General features: G+C 37.0%; 1 protein-coding gene across 1 annotated transcript; it reads right to left on the bottom strand.

Moving 5' to 3' along the window:
- Positions 1–16,915: 16,915 nt before the first annotated feature.
- LOC143597442 (uncharacterized) lies at positions 16,916–19,299 on the bottom strand. Its single transcript, XM_077075948.1, has 4 exons — positions 19,156–19,299; positions 17,941–18,089; positions 17,530–17,852; positions 16,916–17,445 (listed from the first exon to the last, which is right to left on the bottom strand). The coding sequence occupies exons 1-4, from the start codon at positions 19,297–19,299 to the stop codon at positions 16,916–16,918; spliced, it is 1,146 nt and encodes a 381-aa protein (XP_076932063.1).
- Between the last annotated feature and the right edge of the window lie 322 nt (positions 19,300–19,621).

Here is a 19,621-nt window from a genome sequence, read left to right as displayed (position 1 = left end):
GGAAATACGAATGGACCAAAGAACAAGAAGAAGCTTTTCAGATTTTGAAGCAAAAGTTGTGTAGCGCGCCTATCTTGTCTCTACCCGAAGGAACCAATGGATTCATAGTGTATTGTGATGAGTCTCGCCTAGGTCTTGGTTGTGTTCTTATGCAACGGGACAAGGTGATAGCATACGTATCAATACAGCTCAAGGTGCATGAAAAGAATTATACAACTCACGATTTGGAGTTAGGAGCTGTTGTGTTTGCCCTCAAAATCTGGAGGCATTATCTGTACGGGACAAAGTGTACCATATTCACTGATCATAAAAGTCTTCAACACATATTCGACCAGAAGGAACTGAACATGAGACAACGCCGATGGATAGAACTGTTCAATGATTATGACTGCGATATTCGCTACCACCCAGGAAAAGCGAATGTTGTAGCTGACGCACTGAGTAGAAAGGAAAGAGAAAAGCCTTTGCGTGTTCGTACATTAGGACTAACCATTCAGAAGTATCTCACTACTCAAATCCGTGATGCGCAACATGAAGCTTTAAAGCCAAGGAATTTGAAGTATGAGAAGTTGTGAGGACTCGAAGCTGAATTCATAGAAAAGTCCGACGGAGCATTGTACTTAATTGATCGAGTTTGGGTACCACTCTTTGGAAATCTGCGTAGACTTGTTCTAGAGGAAGCGCATAAGTCTAGGTATTCAATCCACCCAGGATCAACCAACATGTAAAAGGATCTCCAAGAGCATTATTGGTGGCCCAATCTGAAAGGAGACATAGCCGTTTACGTCAGCAAGTGTCTGACATGCTCCAAAGTAAAAGTCGAGCATAGAAAGCCACCTGGACTTTTGCAGCAACCAGAGATCCCACAGTGGAAATGGGATAATATTACCATGGATTTCATAACCAAGCTGCCAATTACGCCACGGAGCCATGATGCCATCTGGGTAATAGTAGACAGATTGACCAAATCTGCTCATTTTATACATATTCGAGAAAAGAACAGAATGGAGAAATTGACCCAGATTTATCTAAAAGAGATTGTAGCCAAGCATGGCATACTTGTCTCAATTATTTCCGACGGGGATGGTCGTTTTGTTTCTCATTTTTTGCAATCTCTCCAGGAGTCTTTAGGAACTCGCTTGGACATGAGCACCGCATATCATCCTCAGACAGATGGTCAAAGTGAAAGAACCATCCAAACATTGGAGGACATGTTGCGAGCCTGTGTCATCGATTTTGGAAAAAGTTGGGACACTTATCTGCCTTTAGCTGAGTTTTCTTATAATAACAGTTATCACTCCAGTATTCAAGCTACACCGTTCGAAGCTTTGTATGAGAGGAAGTGTCGATCTCCTCTCTGTTGGGCAGAAGTCGGAGAGAAACAGCTTACAAGACCTGAAATTATCCAAGACACAGCCGACAGGGTCTTTCAGATTAAGGACAGGTTTTTAAGCTACGGCCGACAGAAAAAAGAGTTATGCTGATAACCGCAAGAGACCGTTGGAATTCCAAGAAGGAGACCGAGTGTTGCTAAATGTTTCGCCATGAAAAGGAATAGTCAGATTCGGAAAAAAAGGCAAGCTAAGCCCTCGATTCGTTGGACCATTCATGATTATTCAACGTATAGGGCCAGTAGTCTACCGATTAGAGCTACCTTCAGAACTTCGTGGGATACACGACGTGTTCCACGTATCAAACCTGAAGAAATTCCTTTCTGATGAATCACTGGTTGTTCCTGTTGAGGACATCCGAATCGATGATAAGCTTCGAATTGTGGAAGAACCGGTTGAGGTTATGGATTGGAAAATCCAAAAGTTATAGCGTAATAAGATTAAGTTGGTGAAAGTACGCTGGAATTCTAGACTTGGTCCCGAGTTCACGTGGGAATGTCAGGATCAAATGAAGCGTAAATACCTTCATCTTTTTCCCGTAGATTCCGAAACCAGTACCTCATCCTAAATTTCGAGACGAAATTTCTAAAAGGATGGGAGAATGTGATGACCGTCGATCTGGTAATTACTGTAACCGTGATTAAATAGTAATTAATAAAATAAATATAATTAAAAAGTATTTTTGTCCAAAATTATTGTTTTTATATGATTTTTAAAATATAAAACTTGAAAAAGCTGAAATTTGTCGCGTAGTAAGCACTGCGCAGAATGACACCGGGTGACGACTTAGAAACGGATAAAATCATAAACGTGACAAAATGACCTCGAAAAATCAAAAATAATGTTGGAATATTAGAGATAGCATAACAACTTAATTTTAGAAGGTTCGAATAGCAAAAATTATAAAATAAGCGATCAAGAGTCAGTAGAGGACACCGAAAGAGCCAACCGTCGAATTTCTCAGAAAAATCAATTTTTAGGCTGTTACAGACTGAAATTCAATTTCATTAATGTCTGAAAAAAATTACTAGAAACGGAGTTCGTTTGGTCCACCGAATATCACTTTACGTTAATTTTTACCACCGAAACTTACCAGATAAAATTTAATAACCAACCATTCCCCCTACCTCAAAAATGGTGGCCGACATGTAGCCACCCCACCTCCCTAATGGACCAATCAACACTCTAGGCAATCATTGGAAATATTTTGTATAGATTTGGAAGAAATTAATTAACTAATTAAGACCCTCCCGCCTTCCCCATGAACCACCCCACCACTTCTTCCTCCCAAACCCGGCCATCATCTCTCTCTCCACCAGCACCTCTTTCAAAATCCAAGAACATTCATATTATACAAGTTAAAGGCTTTCCATGCAAACATAATCAAATGATAGGATCAAGAGACCTTAAGAAAGAGTTTAAGCACATTCAAGCCCTTGTTTTCTTCTCTTGAACCTCTAATCCGAAACCCTAAGGTAATGTGGTTAAGCATTGGATGTTTTTGCTTTAGTTAGAGCTTGATGATAATGATTTTGGTCACAAAAATGCAAAGTTCGGTTTTGATTTATGCATGCATGCATGGCCGTGGGTTTGTGTGTGTGTGCATATTGTGAGATTCGTCGATTTTGGGTCTCGTTTTGTATTCATTTTGTAATCATTCTGTAACATGTCAAATTTTTGCGTTTTATTTTAATAAATTATATTTCGTAGTTGTGGTTAAGCTTGTAAACCCGAACTGGCAATTATTCAAATTATTGATGTTATAACTCTAGCGTGTATGGAGTTTGTCAAAATTCTGTTAGTTTTAGTTTATAGGTTTGGTTAAATAAACTTTAGGGACTAAAGTGTGATTTCCTTAAAGCTATATAAGATATAAGTTATTTATAACTAAATTTCAAACTTGAGGGGCCAAAATGTAACATTTATAAACTACATATATATACAACTAACCCTAACCCTATCACATATTATCCAGTCGCCACCCTCCCTCCTTTGCCGTCTTCCGGCGACCGGAATTGGTATCGGACGACCTCTGGCCACCTTACTCCCACCCGATCTCTGGCGAACACCACCCACCTCCCCCGAAACTTCGACACCACCACACTTTCCCCCTCTCGACTCTCCGGTAACCCCATCACCCAGTCGCCGAACCCCCTTTTCCCCCTCTCCTCATTTTTCCTGCGACCAAAAAGCCGACCGCCGTGGCCCCAACCTCTCTCTCTTTCCGTCTCACTCTCGCTGTACTCTCTCTCTCTCTCTCTCTTATTCTCTCTCTCTCTCTCTCTCTCTTATTCTCTCTCCGAAGCTCTCTCTCTCTCTCTCGCTCACTCTCCCTCTCCGGTTCGTTTTTCCGACGCACCTCCGGCGGCTTCTGTTTCTTCGTCTCCGGTGGTTTTGGCTCGTTTTCTTCCCGGTGTAGAGCCACGAGCATATGCACATCTAATAGGTAAATAAATTTGGGCTTGGGTGCTATCAGTTTCCGCATATCAATTGTTAGATCTAGATTGTCAATATTCGGTTTTATTTCGGTTATATTATTTGAAACGAGTTGGGTGGATATGAAGTTGTTTTTGAATTGGGGAAAAGATGAACAGCCGGGTAATGGATATATAAATTTCTTATGGATTTAATTAACATTGTTATCTTGGTTCGATTGGTTTGTACATAAATTGTTGAACTAGAGGTCACGGGTTCGAGTCTCATCCTAGACCGTTTTGATGTTATTTTTATACTTAACAAATTTCGGTTGCTATTAGTACTAATATTATTACATAAAAATTATTATTAGTAGTAATATGTTAAACTTACTATTATATGTATTCATTATTATTATTATTGTTAGGATCATTATTCTTATAAATATTAAAGTTGTTGTTATTATTAATAAAGATCATATTGTTATTATTTATTACAATCATACTTTTATCATTAATTATTAGCAATAATATCGTTATATTAATTTTCTGAACTCTGTTAGAAATTGAACCAACATTGAGTATAGTATCATTATTACTATCGATATTATTTATTATTATTATTATTATTATTATTATTATTATTATTATTATTATTATTATTATTATTATTATTTTTTGTCAACAACATTTTAATTAATACTAAGATCTTTATTTTTTAACTATTATTATTAGTATATTAATAATAATTATTGTTATTATTATTATTATTATCATTATTATCATTTATATATAAATATATATATATGTGTGTGTGTGTGTGTAAAACATATTTTTTTTAAGTCATTCTTATCCTTACTATCTTTATCATTAATAATGTTATTATAATCCTTATTATCAATTAATTTTTATAAAACCAAACTCATGATTTAAACCCGTCTTGTTTTATTAATATTGGGTTAGTTATTTAAAAGCTCAATAAAATAATATCATGTTATTTTAAATTACCAATTAAGTACGAGTCCATAATCGTTAACAAATTGACCGGTAACCCGATTAACAAACGAACCTTCTCATCCAATGTTTCAAACGTAGTTTCAACTAAAGTTCAAGTTCATTGATATATTTTATTTATTCGTTTTCAATTAGCTTTCAAGTCGGATTCGTTCGTTTCGTTTACAAGCTTTCTATATGTCGATCACTAATTAGTTCTCAATTCGTCAATCGAGGTGAATACTTTCATACCCCTTTTTCCATCTTTCGTTTTTGGGTGACATTTCATACGTATCAAACTAAATGCTTTATTTACTTGAATCTTAAACCCAAAAACGTGATTGTATACTTTACTTAAGTAGTTGCTCGATTTGGTGTTCTATGCTTACATGCTTATGTGCTTATGTGTTTACCGCTTTTGGTTGGTTGATTCATAAATCCGTAAACTATCTGGTATTCTCTTATAGCACGGTGCCGTTAATGTATTCTTATTAACGACCTCATGAAATCCGAATCTATTTGGTATTCTCTTATAGACGGTGCCGTTAATGTATTCTTATTAATGACCTCATATAAAAATCCTAAACCATCTGGTATTCTCTTATGGTAGGTGTCGCTAATGTGTTAGCGATCTCATATTATCCATATTATTGCTTCTATTTATTGTTTTGTATACAAGTTTTGTGGCTTTTATTATTATATACTTATATGCTCAAACTTATGAATTGCTCACCAACCTTTGTGTTGGCAAACTTTATTTTATGAAATGTTACAGGTTTGACTTTTTGTTGACTCGAGGACTTGACGAAAAACGTTACCAAGACTATTAGGGTATTAGTAAAACGAACAATATGATTGCTACTTGTTTTCAAATTTTTTTATATGAACGAGATGTGTTGTCTATTGATTTATGAAATAAAATGAGTTGGTTAAATATTGTCACTTTAAATAGTGTCTTGTGTATTTGGGCAATTAGTTGTACCCCGGCATGTTTCGCCGCCTTTGGTCGGGGTGTGACACATATGTAGCTGTGGGTTTGTGTGTGTGTGAGTGATTGTTTTGCTTGATAATACCATGGGTTATGGTCACTTGATAGATTGATTCCACTTAGTTATATGGAACTTGAATGAGTTTGCTAAAAGACTTAGTTTGAATAATAACTTGACATGAGTTTTGGTTGTAAAGATTGAAATGGAACTTGGTTGAACCCGCCCCCATGAGCCGTGAGCCATGGCTTAGGGTCGGGAATGACTCTTGTTGGTAAAATATGGACTACATGATACCATAATAATCTTTATTTCAAAACCCACTTGATTCAACTTTAAGAATACATGCATAAAGTTTGATGATTGTTTAAAAAGTGACTTTTGAAATATCTTGATAATGTTGGGGTCATGATAAACAAGGTAATGAGTACATAAATTTATTGTTGGATTAATTTAGGGGATTTTTAGATACACCATGGGGTGTTTAGGAAACACCCACCCATTAAGCCACTGATCGGCCGATCCGCCGCTTATGGCTTGGGTGTTTTTGAAAGTTGTGTTTTTTTTTTGTCATTTTGTTGTCTTTTTTGTTATTTTATTATGATTTTGTCATTTTGTTGTCTTTTGTTTTATTTACCCCTTATTTTTGTTTTGTTTGGTTTGTTTTTTTGTGTCTCGTGTGTAACCGTTTCTTGATCGGTTTTGGAAGGTGACAACGAAACAACAATTTTGTATGTCGGGTGAAAAGGAACAAGATTTATATAATAGTAACGACTTATGTTTGTTTTCTTTTTTTGTATGTCGGGTGTGGTAACAGAATTTTTGTTGGTTTTAAATTAATAACGAAACAACAATTTTAAAATTGAAAACGAACAAAATAAGCATAAAGCATAACCAGGTTTATAAAATAATAATAATTATTACATTACGAGTTCGAAAAAAAAACAAACGAGTTCGGGCAAAAAGTAACAGCATACAAAAAAAAAATCTAAAATGCGGCACCACCCGCGTCGTCATCGCTCCCCATCTCGTCGAAACGTTGTGCTGGTACTGTGTACTGGGCTCCATGTTGCTGGGCAGACAAATAACCAACCATCCAGCTCACTTGACGCTCTAGTCTCCGTAGGCGGGGGTTAGTGGCCGCATCCAAACGCACGGCGCGATGTGTTCGTGGAACGCGCTGCGGGTGCTGATGCGGTGGCTGTTATGAAAACGATAAATTAACGTTAACAAGATACAAAAAAAATCAAACGATAAAATATAACGTACCTGATCACCGTCCTCCATGTCCTCATCACTGTCAACCTCGGCGCCCTGAATATCCACCTCAAGCTCATCTATTGGCGGAGGCTCAACAAGTGGGACCTCTACGTATAGGCCAGAATTGAAATTTGTGACCAGGTGATACTGGCGCCCAATCTCCTTGACGATTTACATGCCCTGTGCCCGTCCACGGTCCAGCTATCGCGGCAAAAGCGGCGGCTTAATGGGTTTATCATCCAGTAGGTGCTTGTAGCCCAAAGACAACGCAATCCGCGTAACGAACGTGCCACCAACCAATTTCCCGTGGCCCTGCCTGTGCGAGTAAATGGCGAAGTAGTCGCCGAGACAGCGAGCTAGGTTGCGGTGTCTCTCCCCCCCCCCCCCCCGTGACGACCCTGTACGGTATGAGCAATAAGCCTGTGTAGATACCTGTACAAAAAAAGAATATAATATAATATAATATAATATAATATAATATAATATAATATAATATAATATAATATAATATAATATAATACAATACAATACAATACAATACAATACAATACAATACAATACAATACAATACAATACAATACAATACAATACAATACAATACAATATAATATAATACAATATAATATAATATAATATACGTGTACAAACCTGTGCAACGGGTCCCTGATGGCTGAGGCTTTGGCGTTTGGCTTGTATTCTCCTAGGGGGGTAGTAGGCCAAGGTGTATTGCTAATCGCCGTCCAAAAACGTCTCAACACATCATCTGGTGATTCGTGTATGCTCTGCGTGTAAACATGGGCGGTTATATCCTCAATTGTGTATAAGCCCAGTGCCCTGGCAAACTCCTCCATCGACAGATAACGCCAAATCCTGAAAATACGGAACCGAACCTCCGCCTTACTGATATCCGAACCCTCAACCAGCATCGGGACCTGCAAATCTCCCTCCGGGCGTGGCCTGAAACAATATTTACATGTTGGTTAAATCTACTTTATTTATAAGTTAATTGAAAAGGAAAAAAAATACCTGAAAACGAACGTAGAGTAAAACTCTAACGTGAGAGCCCGTACGCTCCATGCTCTGCGGTAAACAATCTCTCCCACGGTGTATCCTTCCCAACAATTCTTTCTATCCTGTCTTCTGCCCGAACCATATTTATAAACTCCCTAGACAAGGTCGAGGTAGGTTGTGGCTCCATTTTCCGAAGCTGCGTAAACCGGATTTGATAATCGGACTGCGGGTCAAACCTCAAATGCTCGTAAACATCAAGTACTTCGTCCCCAAAAATGTATGTATCCGCCATCTATGTTTAACACATAAATATAACCGGTTATTGTCAAACCCGTAAGCCAAACCCGTTTCCTTGTCAAACCCGTAACCCAAAACCCGTTTCATCATCAAACCCGCCCGTAAGCCAAATCCGTTTTCTAGCCATCCCGTAACCCAAACCTGTTTCACTAACATACCCGTAAGCCTAACCCTTTTTCTAACCATCCCGTAAGTCAAACCTGTTTCACTAACAAACGTCTAACCCAACCCCGTTTTCTAACCAACCCGTAACCCAAACTCGTTTCATCATTAAACCCGTAACCCAAACCCGTTTCCGGGTCAAACCCATAACCCAAACCCGTTTCCAGGTGAAACCCGTAACCCAAACCCGTTTATCATCATACCCGTAACCCAAACCCGATTTCTATCCATCCCTTAAACCAAACCCTTAAATCAACCAATTTGATTAACAAACCCGTAAACCCTTAATCTAAATGAACACCTATATCAAAATAGAGTAAAACAGAAGTATCATCGTTACCTTATTATTGCCGGGTCGGAGTTGGTGTTGTTAAAGACAGAAGAAGTTCGTGACTATTGGGGGACGGCGATTGAGGGTTTTTGTGCGAAATATGGTGTTATTTGAGATTGAATGTGAAAAGTGATGATGGGCGGCGGGTTAGGGTTGTGTTTAACTTTGATCCGCGGCTTATCGCCCAATCCGCCGCTTAGTAGTATTTTTTTTTAATTTAAGTATCTAAGGTATAAATAAATTTTATATAAAATAATTTTATATATTCATAATACATAAGTGGAATTATACTAATAAAGACACAAATTTGATATGGAAGCAATACTAAATTACAAATTTGAATATATAGACGAATTGAAACTAATAACAATTAACAACACAAATTTGATATTAAACCAATAATAAATTAAAATTTGAATAAATACAACAAAAGGCACTGGATATTACATCAAATTCTATACAGAGACTAATTTCTAAGATCATCTTCTGATAAGCACTCCAAAAATAGCATCAACACGGCAGCTTTTTGCCGTGGCTCTCCACTCACCGGCAAGCAAGTCACCGGAATCCGTGTCGGCCCACGGCTACAGGTTTGCCCCACTAGAAATGGGGAATAATAAATCATTACGCCCGGGTATCTTGGCCGACAGCAGCTCCCCAGCCACCCGGAATGTCAATTCCGGAGCACTCCTAGATACACCGGAACTAGCACCGTATACCGGTACCGTTATGCCCGCATATCTCCGATATCAACTGGCCCTTGCGATTTATCAGGCAAGGCGACTGTTTGTGGGGACACCGAATTCATCAAAATCGGTGCTATATTCTTTATTACATTGGAAACCCACCCCATGGAGGTTGATACGGGACTTTAATATTACAGAGCTACCAATGCTTCCCGACACAATCACCAAAATCCCAAGTAAATGACACTGTCGGGATATATGAAGGGGGACTACTAAAGTGTTCCGCCTGCTCACGGCAGTTGCACTGGTAGCTCAAAAGTTCAAAATAGCATCTACACAGTCACCACTATTATTTTTAAAATACATGTAAACAACCGAATGCAAAAAAACAAGGTTGAAAAATATATATTTTTAAAATCTATTTTATATATATTATTAATGTATATATATTTATATATATATTTTTAAAATCTATTTTATATATATTATTAATAAATATATATTTTTATATATATTTTTAAAATCCATTTTATATATGTTTTTAAAATCTATTTATATATATTATTGTTATTTTATAAGAATAACGGACTCCAAAATATCTATGCAGCCACCACTATTTCAGAACGAAATTATTATGGCTGCATAGAAGCTATTTTTGGACTCCGTCGTCATAATTTTCCGCCAACATATGGTTTTATCTGGGCCTTTATTTTATAATAATAACGGACTCCAAAATAACATTCACACAGCCACCACTATTTCTGAACGAAATTATTATGGCTGTTTAGATGCTATTTTCGGACCCCGTCGTCATTATTTTCTGGTGGTGGTGGTGGTTTTGGTGGTATAATATGGGGGATGTTTTGAGTGAAAGGTTGAGCGTTTATTTTGATTTTGGCGATTTGAACGGTTAGAACCCGTGGGTATTTAACATCTTCAAAAAATAAAGTCGATAAGCCGCGGATCGACCACTAAGTCGCGAATTCGATTTACAGCAGAATCCGCCGTGGATCGACCCCTAAGCGGCGGATTCGATCTACTTTTTGAAGATATTTATTAACATTTTAATATTTATGGTACTTTTTTATATTATTTTAAAAAAATATATTTTAACATGATATATTTAATTATTTAAAAAGTATATATTATCGAAAGAATTTTTTTAAATATCATTTCTTATATTTTTTAAATAATTTTTTATCATGTTTTATATTTTTAAATATCAAAATTAAAACTTGTTAAAAATATATTATTTTAAAGTTATATATTGTATCATGTTTTATATTTTTAAATAAACATATTATCATATATATTTGTTTATAAAATATATTATTTTTAAGTTTTTATCATGTTTTATTTTTATAAATAAACATATTATTTTTAAGTTTTTATATTGTTTTATTATTTTATTACTGGTACTATTTTAAACTAATAACAATATATTTTAATATTACTCCCACTAAAAATGGATTTAAACTAATAGCAACACAAATTTTTTATTGAACCAATAATAAATTACAAATTTGAATAATTACATAAAAAATCACTGGATATTACATCAAATTCTATACGACTAATTCCTAATCATTTTCTTGTATATTAGCACTCCCAAAGTAGTATCAACACAACAGTTTTTTGCAGTGGCCCTCCACTCACCGGCAAGCAAGTCACCGGAATCTGTGTCGGTCACAGAGCTCCGGTCACTGGAATGTCAAATCCACCAGGATACACTGTATAACTTTAAATAATGTACCCTTTACAGGTACTGTTATGGCCGCATATCTCCGATATCAGTTGTGGTGGCCCTTGCGACCTATAATGGAGTCGTTAACACTGAATTCATCAAAATCCCCATAACTGACACTGTTGGGATTTATGAGGGGGGACTACTAAAGTGTTCCGCCGTCTCTCGATAGCTGCACTGGTAGCACATAAGTTCAAAATAGCATCTACACAGTCACCATTATTAAAATAATATATATTTAATTTTATAAATACATATTTTTAAAATATATTTTATATATATTATTTTCTGGTGGTGTTGGTGGTATAATCTGGTGGTGGTTTTGGTGGTATAATCTGGTAATTTGGTGGTGGTTTGGGTGGTATAATCTGGTAATATTTTGAGTGAAAGGTTGTGGGTGGTATAATCTGGTGATGATTTGAGTGAAAGGTTGAGCGTTTTTTGTGGTTTGGACGAGTTGAACGGTTATAACCCGTGGGTATTTAACATCTTTAAAAAATTGTCTGGATACGCCATGTATAGATCTATCCGTCGCGTATCTGTTTGAATCCGCGGCGTATCGATCAATCCGCGGCGGTTTTGATCTACTTTTGAAGATATTTATGATTATTTTTAAATTTCTGGTACTATTTAATTATAGTTTTTAAATAATTTTTTATCATGTTTTATTTTTTTAAAAATCAAAAATCTTAAATATCATTTCTTATATTTTTAAATAATTTTTTATCATGTTTTATTTTTTTAAACAAATATATTATCAAATATATTTGTTTCAAAAATATATTATCTTTAAATTATACATTTTATCAAGTTATTTGTATTTAAAATTTGATGATAACACAAACATTTTATTCATAATTATTCATAATAATACAAAACATTTTATTGATTCATCGTAAATAAACTGCCTCTTCAGTTGGCACTCGCCAAGTTTCCCTTATTCGCATATACTCTTTTATACGATCTTCGTACAAAGACCTCCATTCGTGCGCCGCTTCATTGGCGTATCCTTCCCATTGACGTGCCGGTAGCGGCACGGGGAAATTCCCTTCTAATTGTATGTTGAGCCAATGATTATCTGCCACATTTAAGGCTCCTAATACCGGGATCTGAGATAGTGGTTCCAGACTCATTTTCATTGGGAAGTAACTCTCACTGGAGGTTAGATGGAGATTGATTAAAACACAGTTATACATCTAAGCCACTACGTGTCCGTGCCCTGGTAACTTAAACCACCTACTCTTTTGCTGGAATAAAGCAGACGTTGAGTAGTCCAGCGAATCACGAACCGTGTCATAATTACCGTTTATCTCGTAGTTCAACCTGTGCGTCCACCACAATTCGTTAGTGTCCATCTCATTCCTCATGCTTGCTCTGACCTCCTTCCAGTTCATTTGACGCATGCCTAAGCCGACTGCGATTGCTCTAAATAATATATATTTAATTTTATAAATACATATTTTTAAAATATATTTTATATATATTATTTTCTGGTGGTTTTGGTGGTATAATCTGGTGGTGGTTTTGGTGGTATAATCTGGTAATCTGGTGGTGGTTTGGGTGGTATAATCTGGTAATATTTTGAGTGAAAGGTTGTGGGTGGTATAATCTGGTGATGATTTGAGTGAAAGGTTGAGCGTTTTTTGTGGTTTGGACGAGTTGAACGGTTATAACCCGTGGGTATTTAACATCTTTAAAAAATTGTCTGGATACGCCATGTATAGATCTATCCGTCGCGTATCTGTTTGAATCCGCGGCGGTTTTGATCTACTTTTGAAGATATTTATGATTATTTTTAAATTTCTGGTACTATTTAATTATAGTTTTTAAATAATTTTTTATCATGTTTTATTTTTTTAAAAATCAAAAATCTTAAATATCATTTCTTATATTTTTAAATAATTTTTTATCATGTTTTATTTTTTTAAACAAATATATTATCAAATATATTTGTTTCAAAAATATATTATCTTTAAATTATACATTTTATCAAGTTATTTGTATTTAAAATTTGATGATAACACAAACATTTTATTCATAATTATTCATAATAATACAAAACATTTTATTGATTCATCGTAAATAAACTGCCTCTTCAGTTGGCACTCGCCAAGTTTCCCTTATTCGCATATACTCTTTTATACGATCTTCGTACAAAGACCTCCATTCGTGCGCCGCTTCATTGGCGTATCCTTCCCATTGACGTGCCGGTAGCGGCACGGGGAAATTCCCTTCTAATTGTATGTTGAGCCAATGATTATCCGCCACATTTAAGACTCCTAATACCGGGATCTGAGATAGTGGTTCCAGACTCATTTTCATTGGGAAGTAACTCTCACTGGAGGTCAGATGGAGATTGATTAAAACACAGTTATACATCTGAGCCACTACGTGTCCGTGCCCTGGTAACTTAAACCACCTACTCTTTTGCTGGAATAAAGCAGACGTTGAGTAGTCCAGCGAATCACGAACCGTGTCATAATTACCGTTTATCTCGTAGTTCAACCTGTGCGTCCACCACAATTCGTTAGTGTCCATCTCATTCCTCATGCTTGCTCTGACCTCCTTCCAGTTCATTTGACGCATGCCTAAGCCGACTGCGATTGCTCTAAATAATATATATTTAATTTTATAAATACATATTTTTAAAATATATTTTATATATATTATTTTCTGGTGGTTTTGGTGATATAATCTGGTGGTGGTTCTGGTGGTATAATCTGGTAATCTGGTGGTGGTTTGGGTGGTATAATCTGGTAATATTTTGAGTGAAAGGTTGTGGGTGGTAAAATCTGGTGATGATTTGAGTGAAAGGTTGAGCGTTTTTTGTGGTTTGGACGAGTTGAACGGTTACAACCCGTGGGTATTTAACATCTTTAAAAAATTGTCTGGATACGCCATGTATAGATCTATCCGTCGCGTATCTGTTTGAATCCGCGGCGTATCGATCAATCCGCGGCGGTTTTGATCTACTTTTGAAGATATTTATGATTATTTTTAAATTTCTGGTACTATTTAATTATAGTTTTTAAATAATTTTTTATCATGTTTTATTTTTTTAAAAATCAAAAATCTTAAATATCATTTCTTATATTTTTAAATAATTTTTTATCATGTTTTATTTTTTTAAACAAATATATTATCAAATATATTTGTTTCAAAAATATATTATCTTTAAATTATACATTTTATCAAGTTATTTGTATTTAAAATTTGATGATAACACAAATATTTTATTCATAATTATTCATAATAATACAAAACATTTTATTGATTCATCGTAAATAAACTGCCTCTTCAGTTGGCACTCGCCAAGTTTCCCTTATTCGCATATACTCTTTTATACGATCTTCGTACAAAGACCTCCATTCGTGCGCCGCTTCATTGTCGTATCCTTCCCATTGACGTGCCGGTAGCGGCACGGGGAAATTCCCTTCTAATTGTATGTTGAGCCAATGATTATCCGCCACATTTAAGACTCCTATTACCGGGATCTGAGATAGTGGTTCCAGACTCATTTTCATTGGGAAGTAACTCTCAATGGAGGTCAGATGGAGATTGATTAAAACACAGTTATACATCTGAGCCACTACGTGTCCGTGCCCTGGTAACTTAAACCACCTACTCTTTTGCTGGAATAAAGCAGACGTTAAGTAGTCCAGCGAATCACGAACCGTGTCATAATTACCGTTTATCTCGTAGTTCAACCTGTGCGTCCACCACAATTTGTTAGTGTCCATCTCATTCCTCATGCTTGCTCTGACCTCCTTCCAGTTCATTTGACGCATGCCTAAGCCGACTGCGATTGCTCTAAATAATATATATTTAATTTTATAAATACATATTTTTAAAATATATTTTATATATATTATTTTCTGGTGGTTTTGGTGGTATAATCTGGTGGTGGTTTTGGTGGTATAATCTGGTAATCTGGTGGTGGTTTGGGTGGTATAATCTGGTAATATTTTGAGTGAAAGGTTGTGGGTGGTATAATCTGGTGATGATTTGAGTGAAAGGTTGAGCGTTTTTTGTGGTTTGGACGAGTTGAACGGTTATAACCCGTGGGTATTTAACATCTTTAAAAAATTGTCTGGATACGCCATGTATAGATCTATCCGTCACGTATCTGTTTGAATCCGCGGCGTATCGATCAATCCGCGGCGGTTTTGATCTACTTTTGAAGATATTTATGATTATTTTTAAATTTCTGGTACTATTTAATTATAGTTTTTAAATAATTTTTTATCATGTTTTATTTTTTTAAAAATCAAAAATTTTAAATATCATTTCTTATATTTTTAAATAATTTTTTATCATGTTTTATTTTTTTAAACAAATATATTATCAAATATATTTGTTTCAAAAATATATTATCTTTAAATTATTCATTTTATCAAGTTATTTGTATTTAAAATTTGATGATAACACAAACATTTTATTCATAATTATTCATAATAATACAAAACATTTTATTGATTCATCGTAAATAAACTGCCTCTTCAGTTGGCACTCGCCAAGTTTCCCTTATTCGCATATACTCTTTTATACGATCTTCGTACAAAGACCTCCATTCGTGCGCCGCTTCATTGGCGTATCCTTCCCATTGACGTGCCGGTAGCGGCACGGGGAAATTTCCTTCTAATTGTATGTTGAGCCAATGATTATCCGCCACATTTAAGACTCCTATTACCGGGATCTAAGATAGTGGTTCCAGACTCATTTTCATTGGGAAGTAACTCTCACTGGAGGTCAGATGGAGATTGATTAAAACACAGTTATACATCTGAGCCACTACGTGTCCGTGCCCTGGTAACTTAAACCACCTACTCTTTTGCTGGATTAAAGCAGACGTTGAGTAGTCCAGCGAATCACGAACCGTGTCATAATTACCGTTTATCTCATAGTTCAACCTGTGCGTCCACCACAATTTGTTAGTGTCTATCTCATTCCTCATGCTTGCTCTGACCTCCTTCCAGTTCATTTGACGCATGCCTAAGCCGACTGCGATTGCTCTAAAACCGCAATTACCATCTGGCTTTACATCTTTTATACCTGAAATGAACGGGTATGCCCGGTGGGAATGAGGTGCCTATAACTTTCTATGATTGGGTCCCCCTTTGGGTCATGCAGTAATGGAAAACCAAGGTCGGTTGGAGTCTCTTCCTTTTAGATGAGCGTTTCGGTGGTTAGGTATCTTAAACCGGGCCTGAGACTGAGACTGTGAACGCGACAAAGAATGGGTGGGGGCTTCGGGTGTTGGTTCTCGTGACAGGGAGGGGGCATAGGAGCTATGTCTGTTGGGATCAAAAGACATGGAGGGGCGTAGGAGCTGTGTATGTGGGGACCAAATGACGGTGAGGGGGCATAGGAGCTGTGTCTGTGGGGATCAGTTGACGGGGACGGGGAGTACGACCTGTGTCTGTGGGTATCAGTTGACGGGGACGGGGAGTACGAGCTCTGTCTAGGGGTATCTCTTTTCTTGGCTTGTTGGTTTAGATTTGGACACCCCCTAGGGTCCTCTCGTTTCTCAGGCTCCTCCTTGTTTGATTTCCCAGGAAGAACAGACATTATCTTTGAGAATAGACTTTTTTTTTGCATTCGGTTGTTTAGTCCTAGAACTTGTTTTTTCACATCTTCCAGTTAATAGTCTGGTTCTTCGTGTCCAACAGACGCCGGACTGAAATCGAGCTTCCTCCAAAAGGGGTCTATGTCTTTTAATGGATTGCGTATATTGTTAGTGTACCAGTTAAGATTACAAGCACACGGCAAGCCCCATGATGTTTGTAACCGGTGGTCGCACTCCGCCCCCGTATCTTGCAATGTGTCAAGCAAGGTCAGCTCTTTGTCAAGTTTAGCGATAGCAAAAAGTGACACCATGTTATGTAGCTTGTCAAACAAAGTCAACTTATGGTACTTCTTGATCCTAACACGAGAGTCTTCAAGGGTCGCACTGATTTCTTCCATTTGGGAATTCACGACTTCAAGGGAAAACGCCGCAATAGAGTCTAGCGAATTGTTCAGCCCCGGAAGGTATCTCTTCAAGTTCGCGTGTTGGCCCTCTACTCTGTTTGTTGTATGCTCGCCGAAGTTTAGTCGGTCGTCAATCCAGCACGACACGAACTTCTCTTTGTAGGGTACCAACCAGTTGTCGCGAATATAATACCAAGCCTCTACAAACAAATAATAAAAAAAACATTTTAGCCCATGTACAACTACAATCTAAAATCATGTGTACATAAAGGACAAAGACTTACCACGTTTGCCGTGTCCAGCTAACGCTGCTTCCATTTGACCGCAATTGTAGTCGTACATAGATTTTGTTGGCGAGGCATACAGCACTTTCCACCAGTAATTGAATGATTTAAAGATATCATCCTGGAGAAGACTCTTATGTTTTCTCTGTATGTTCTGCATGATGTGCCACCTACAAAGGTTTTTGGTAGCATTGGGAAAGACTGTTTCACAGGCATTCATCAAGGCTTGGTCCTTGTCAGTCAAGATGACACGCGGCTCCCTGCATTCGACGAGCATGTGTTTAAGGCGTTCCAGGTCCCATGTGAAGTTACAATCTTGCTCCCTAAAGATAACTATGTGCGCAATACAAAAAGACTTTGATGTCGACGTCACACCAACAAACTGAACGAACGGCCATGTTGGTGTTGTACGTCGTGTCAATCAACAACAAATCTGGGAACGCACGCCACATGGTATGCGACTTCTCGTGACAAAAGAAAACATTCTCCGTCCTATTGGTGGAAGGATTCTCCCATGTGTAAAAGGTAAACCCATGGGTTTGAAGAAAATTTTGAAGTACCTACGTTGGGTTTAACAAAAAATTAATAAATATTACAAATATTCTTATTAAAGATCATTATTATAATAAAATGATATTATAAATAATATTCTTATTAAATCTTACAGAATATATATATATATATATATTATATATGATAAAACAAAACAATATATATTCTAAATAATATATTAAAAAGACACTTACAAAATAATAATATTCTGAAAACAAGTACATGCATGGGGGTTTCACCAATTTTATCATGGTCATCAATAAGCTTCACGAAATCCTATTTCGGCTATTACCTTCTCCATTACTATGTTCTCCTACGCAGGAATACCCCCGTTAGCCGGCTTTTGTAGCAAATTCTGTTTGTTCTTCGCCGCTTGGGGTTGTGGGGCTTACTTCCTAGCCCCAGTGGGAGTAGTGACTAGCGTTATAGGTCGTTGGGCGGTCGGAAGGTTGCCACGAGTAAGTCAGTTTGGGGGACCGAAGGCAGTTCTCCGTGGACCGGACACGTAGCTTACCGAATCAGTTGCGACACGGATGGGAATGCATGCTACGAAAGATAGGGATCCCTAGTAATACATTTGTTACCGGGAAACATTTTCTTTATGGCTGACTTAATTTGAGCAGCCCTCAGACCCTGCCTATGCAACGTCGCAACCATATCAATTTCCTCGTAGGTCAGTTTCCTTAGTGCCGGGTGCCCTCCTCAAACAAAACAGGTTCGTGGTTGTGCGTCTCGTTGACAACCTCTAGCTTCCAACAACCACCTGGCGCGTGGTACCTCCCGAAAAGTTTAAATGGACAACCCCTTTTAATACACCCGGTATGCCTCACCGTTCCCTTGAGTTTTGGTTCCCCACCTCGATTGCATACAAGTTCAACACTTCTCTCCCTTGAACGTTGCACTGAGATAACACAACCATGCTCACGCCCTGTTTTCTTAACCCAATCCACCAACTCAACAACAGAATCAAAATAATGATATCAAATAATGTAGATAAAGTAATATTTAGTAACGTGTTGAAAAAGAATAGTAATAATTTTTTTTAAAAAAAAAAGGTCATACATTATTAGTTACATAAGAAAATGTCGTCTCCCGTATGAAACGATCACCATCATCATCATCATCATCATCAACATCAACATCAACATCGCCATCGCCTCCTTCGCCGTGAGCCTCTTGAATGCCATCAATGACGTTGCTCGTGACTGGTCTTGCCATGTATGGTTGCTCTCCTAAAGGTAACTAGTACGAATTCTGGGTTCCGTAATACGGACCGTCTACATGTAACTGCTGCGAAGACTGGCCATAAGACTCCTCGACTCTGGCCTCATAAGTATTCGACGATGTCCTATTATCCTCCGGCCACGAAGGGTAGTCCTACCTCCGTATATGATATACCCCTGATAAAAAATATTTGGCAAGAAAACGTATAATATTTAAAAAATAACTTTACTTTGATGAAATTTGTGGTTTCAGTTTTAATGGTCACTTGATACATGCAAACATTAGTAGTTTATAATACATGATTAGGAATGTGTTA

This window comes from Bidens hawaiensis, unplaced genomic scaffold (genome assembly GCF_021521415.1).
Source record: "Bidens hawaiensis isolate Kalapana, Puna unplaced genomic scaffold, B.hawaiensis_p1.1 tig00048306_1, whole genome shotgun sequence".
Lineage (NCBI taxonomy): Eukaryota > Viridiplantae > Streptophyta > Magnoliopsida > Asterales > Asteraceae > Bidens > Bidens hawaiensis.
This window is presented reverse-complemented; position numbering and strand designations above follow the sequence as displayed.

Bases quoted from the DNA above. Each gene is read 5' to 3' on its own strand.
- LOC143597442 (XM_077075948.1), bottom strand. From the start codon at position 19,299: ATGGCAAGACCAGTCACGAGCAACGTCATTGATGGCATTCAAGAGGCT. The intron at 18,090-19,155 runs GTAACTAATAAT...AACCCAACGTAG, and splicing joins GGGAGACGACATTTTCTTAT to GTACTTCAAAATTTTCTTCA. The intron at 17,853-17,940 runs GTACAACACCAA...AGTTATCTTTAG, and splicing joins TTGTTGTTGATTGACACGAC to GGAGCAAGATTGTAACTTCA.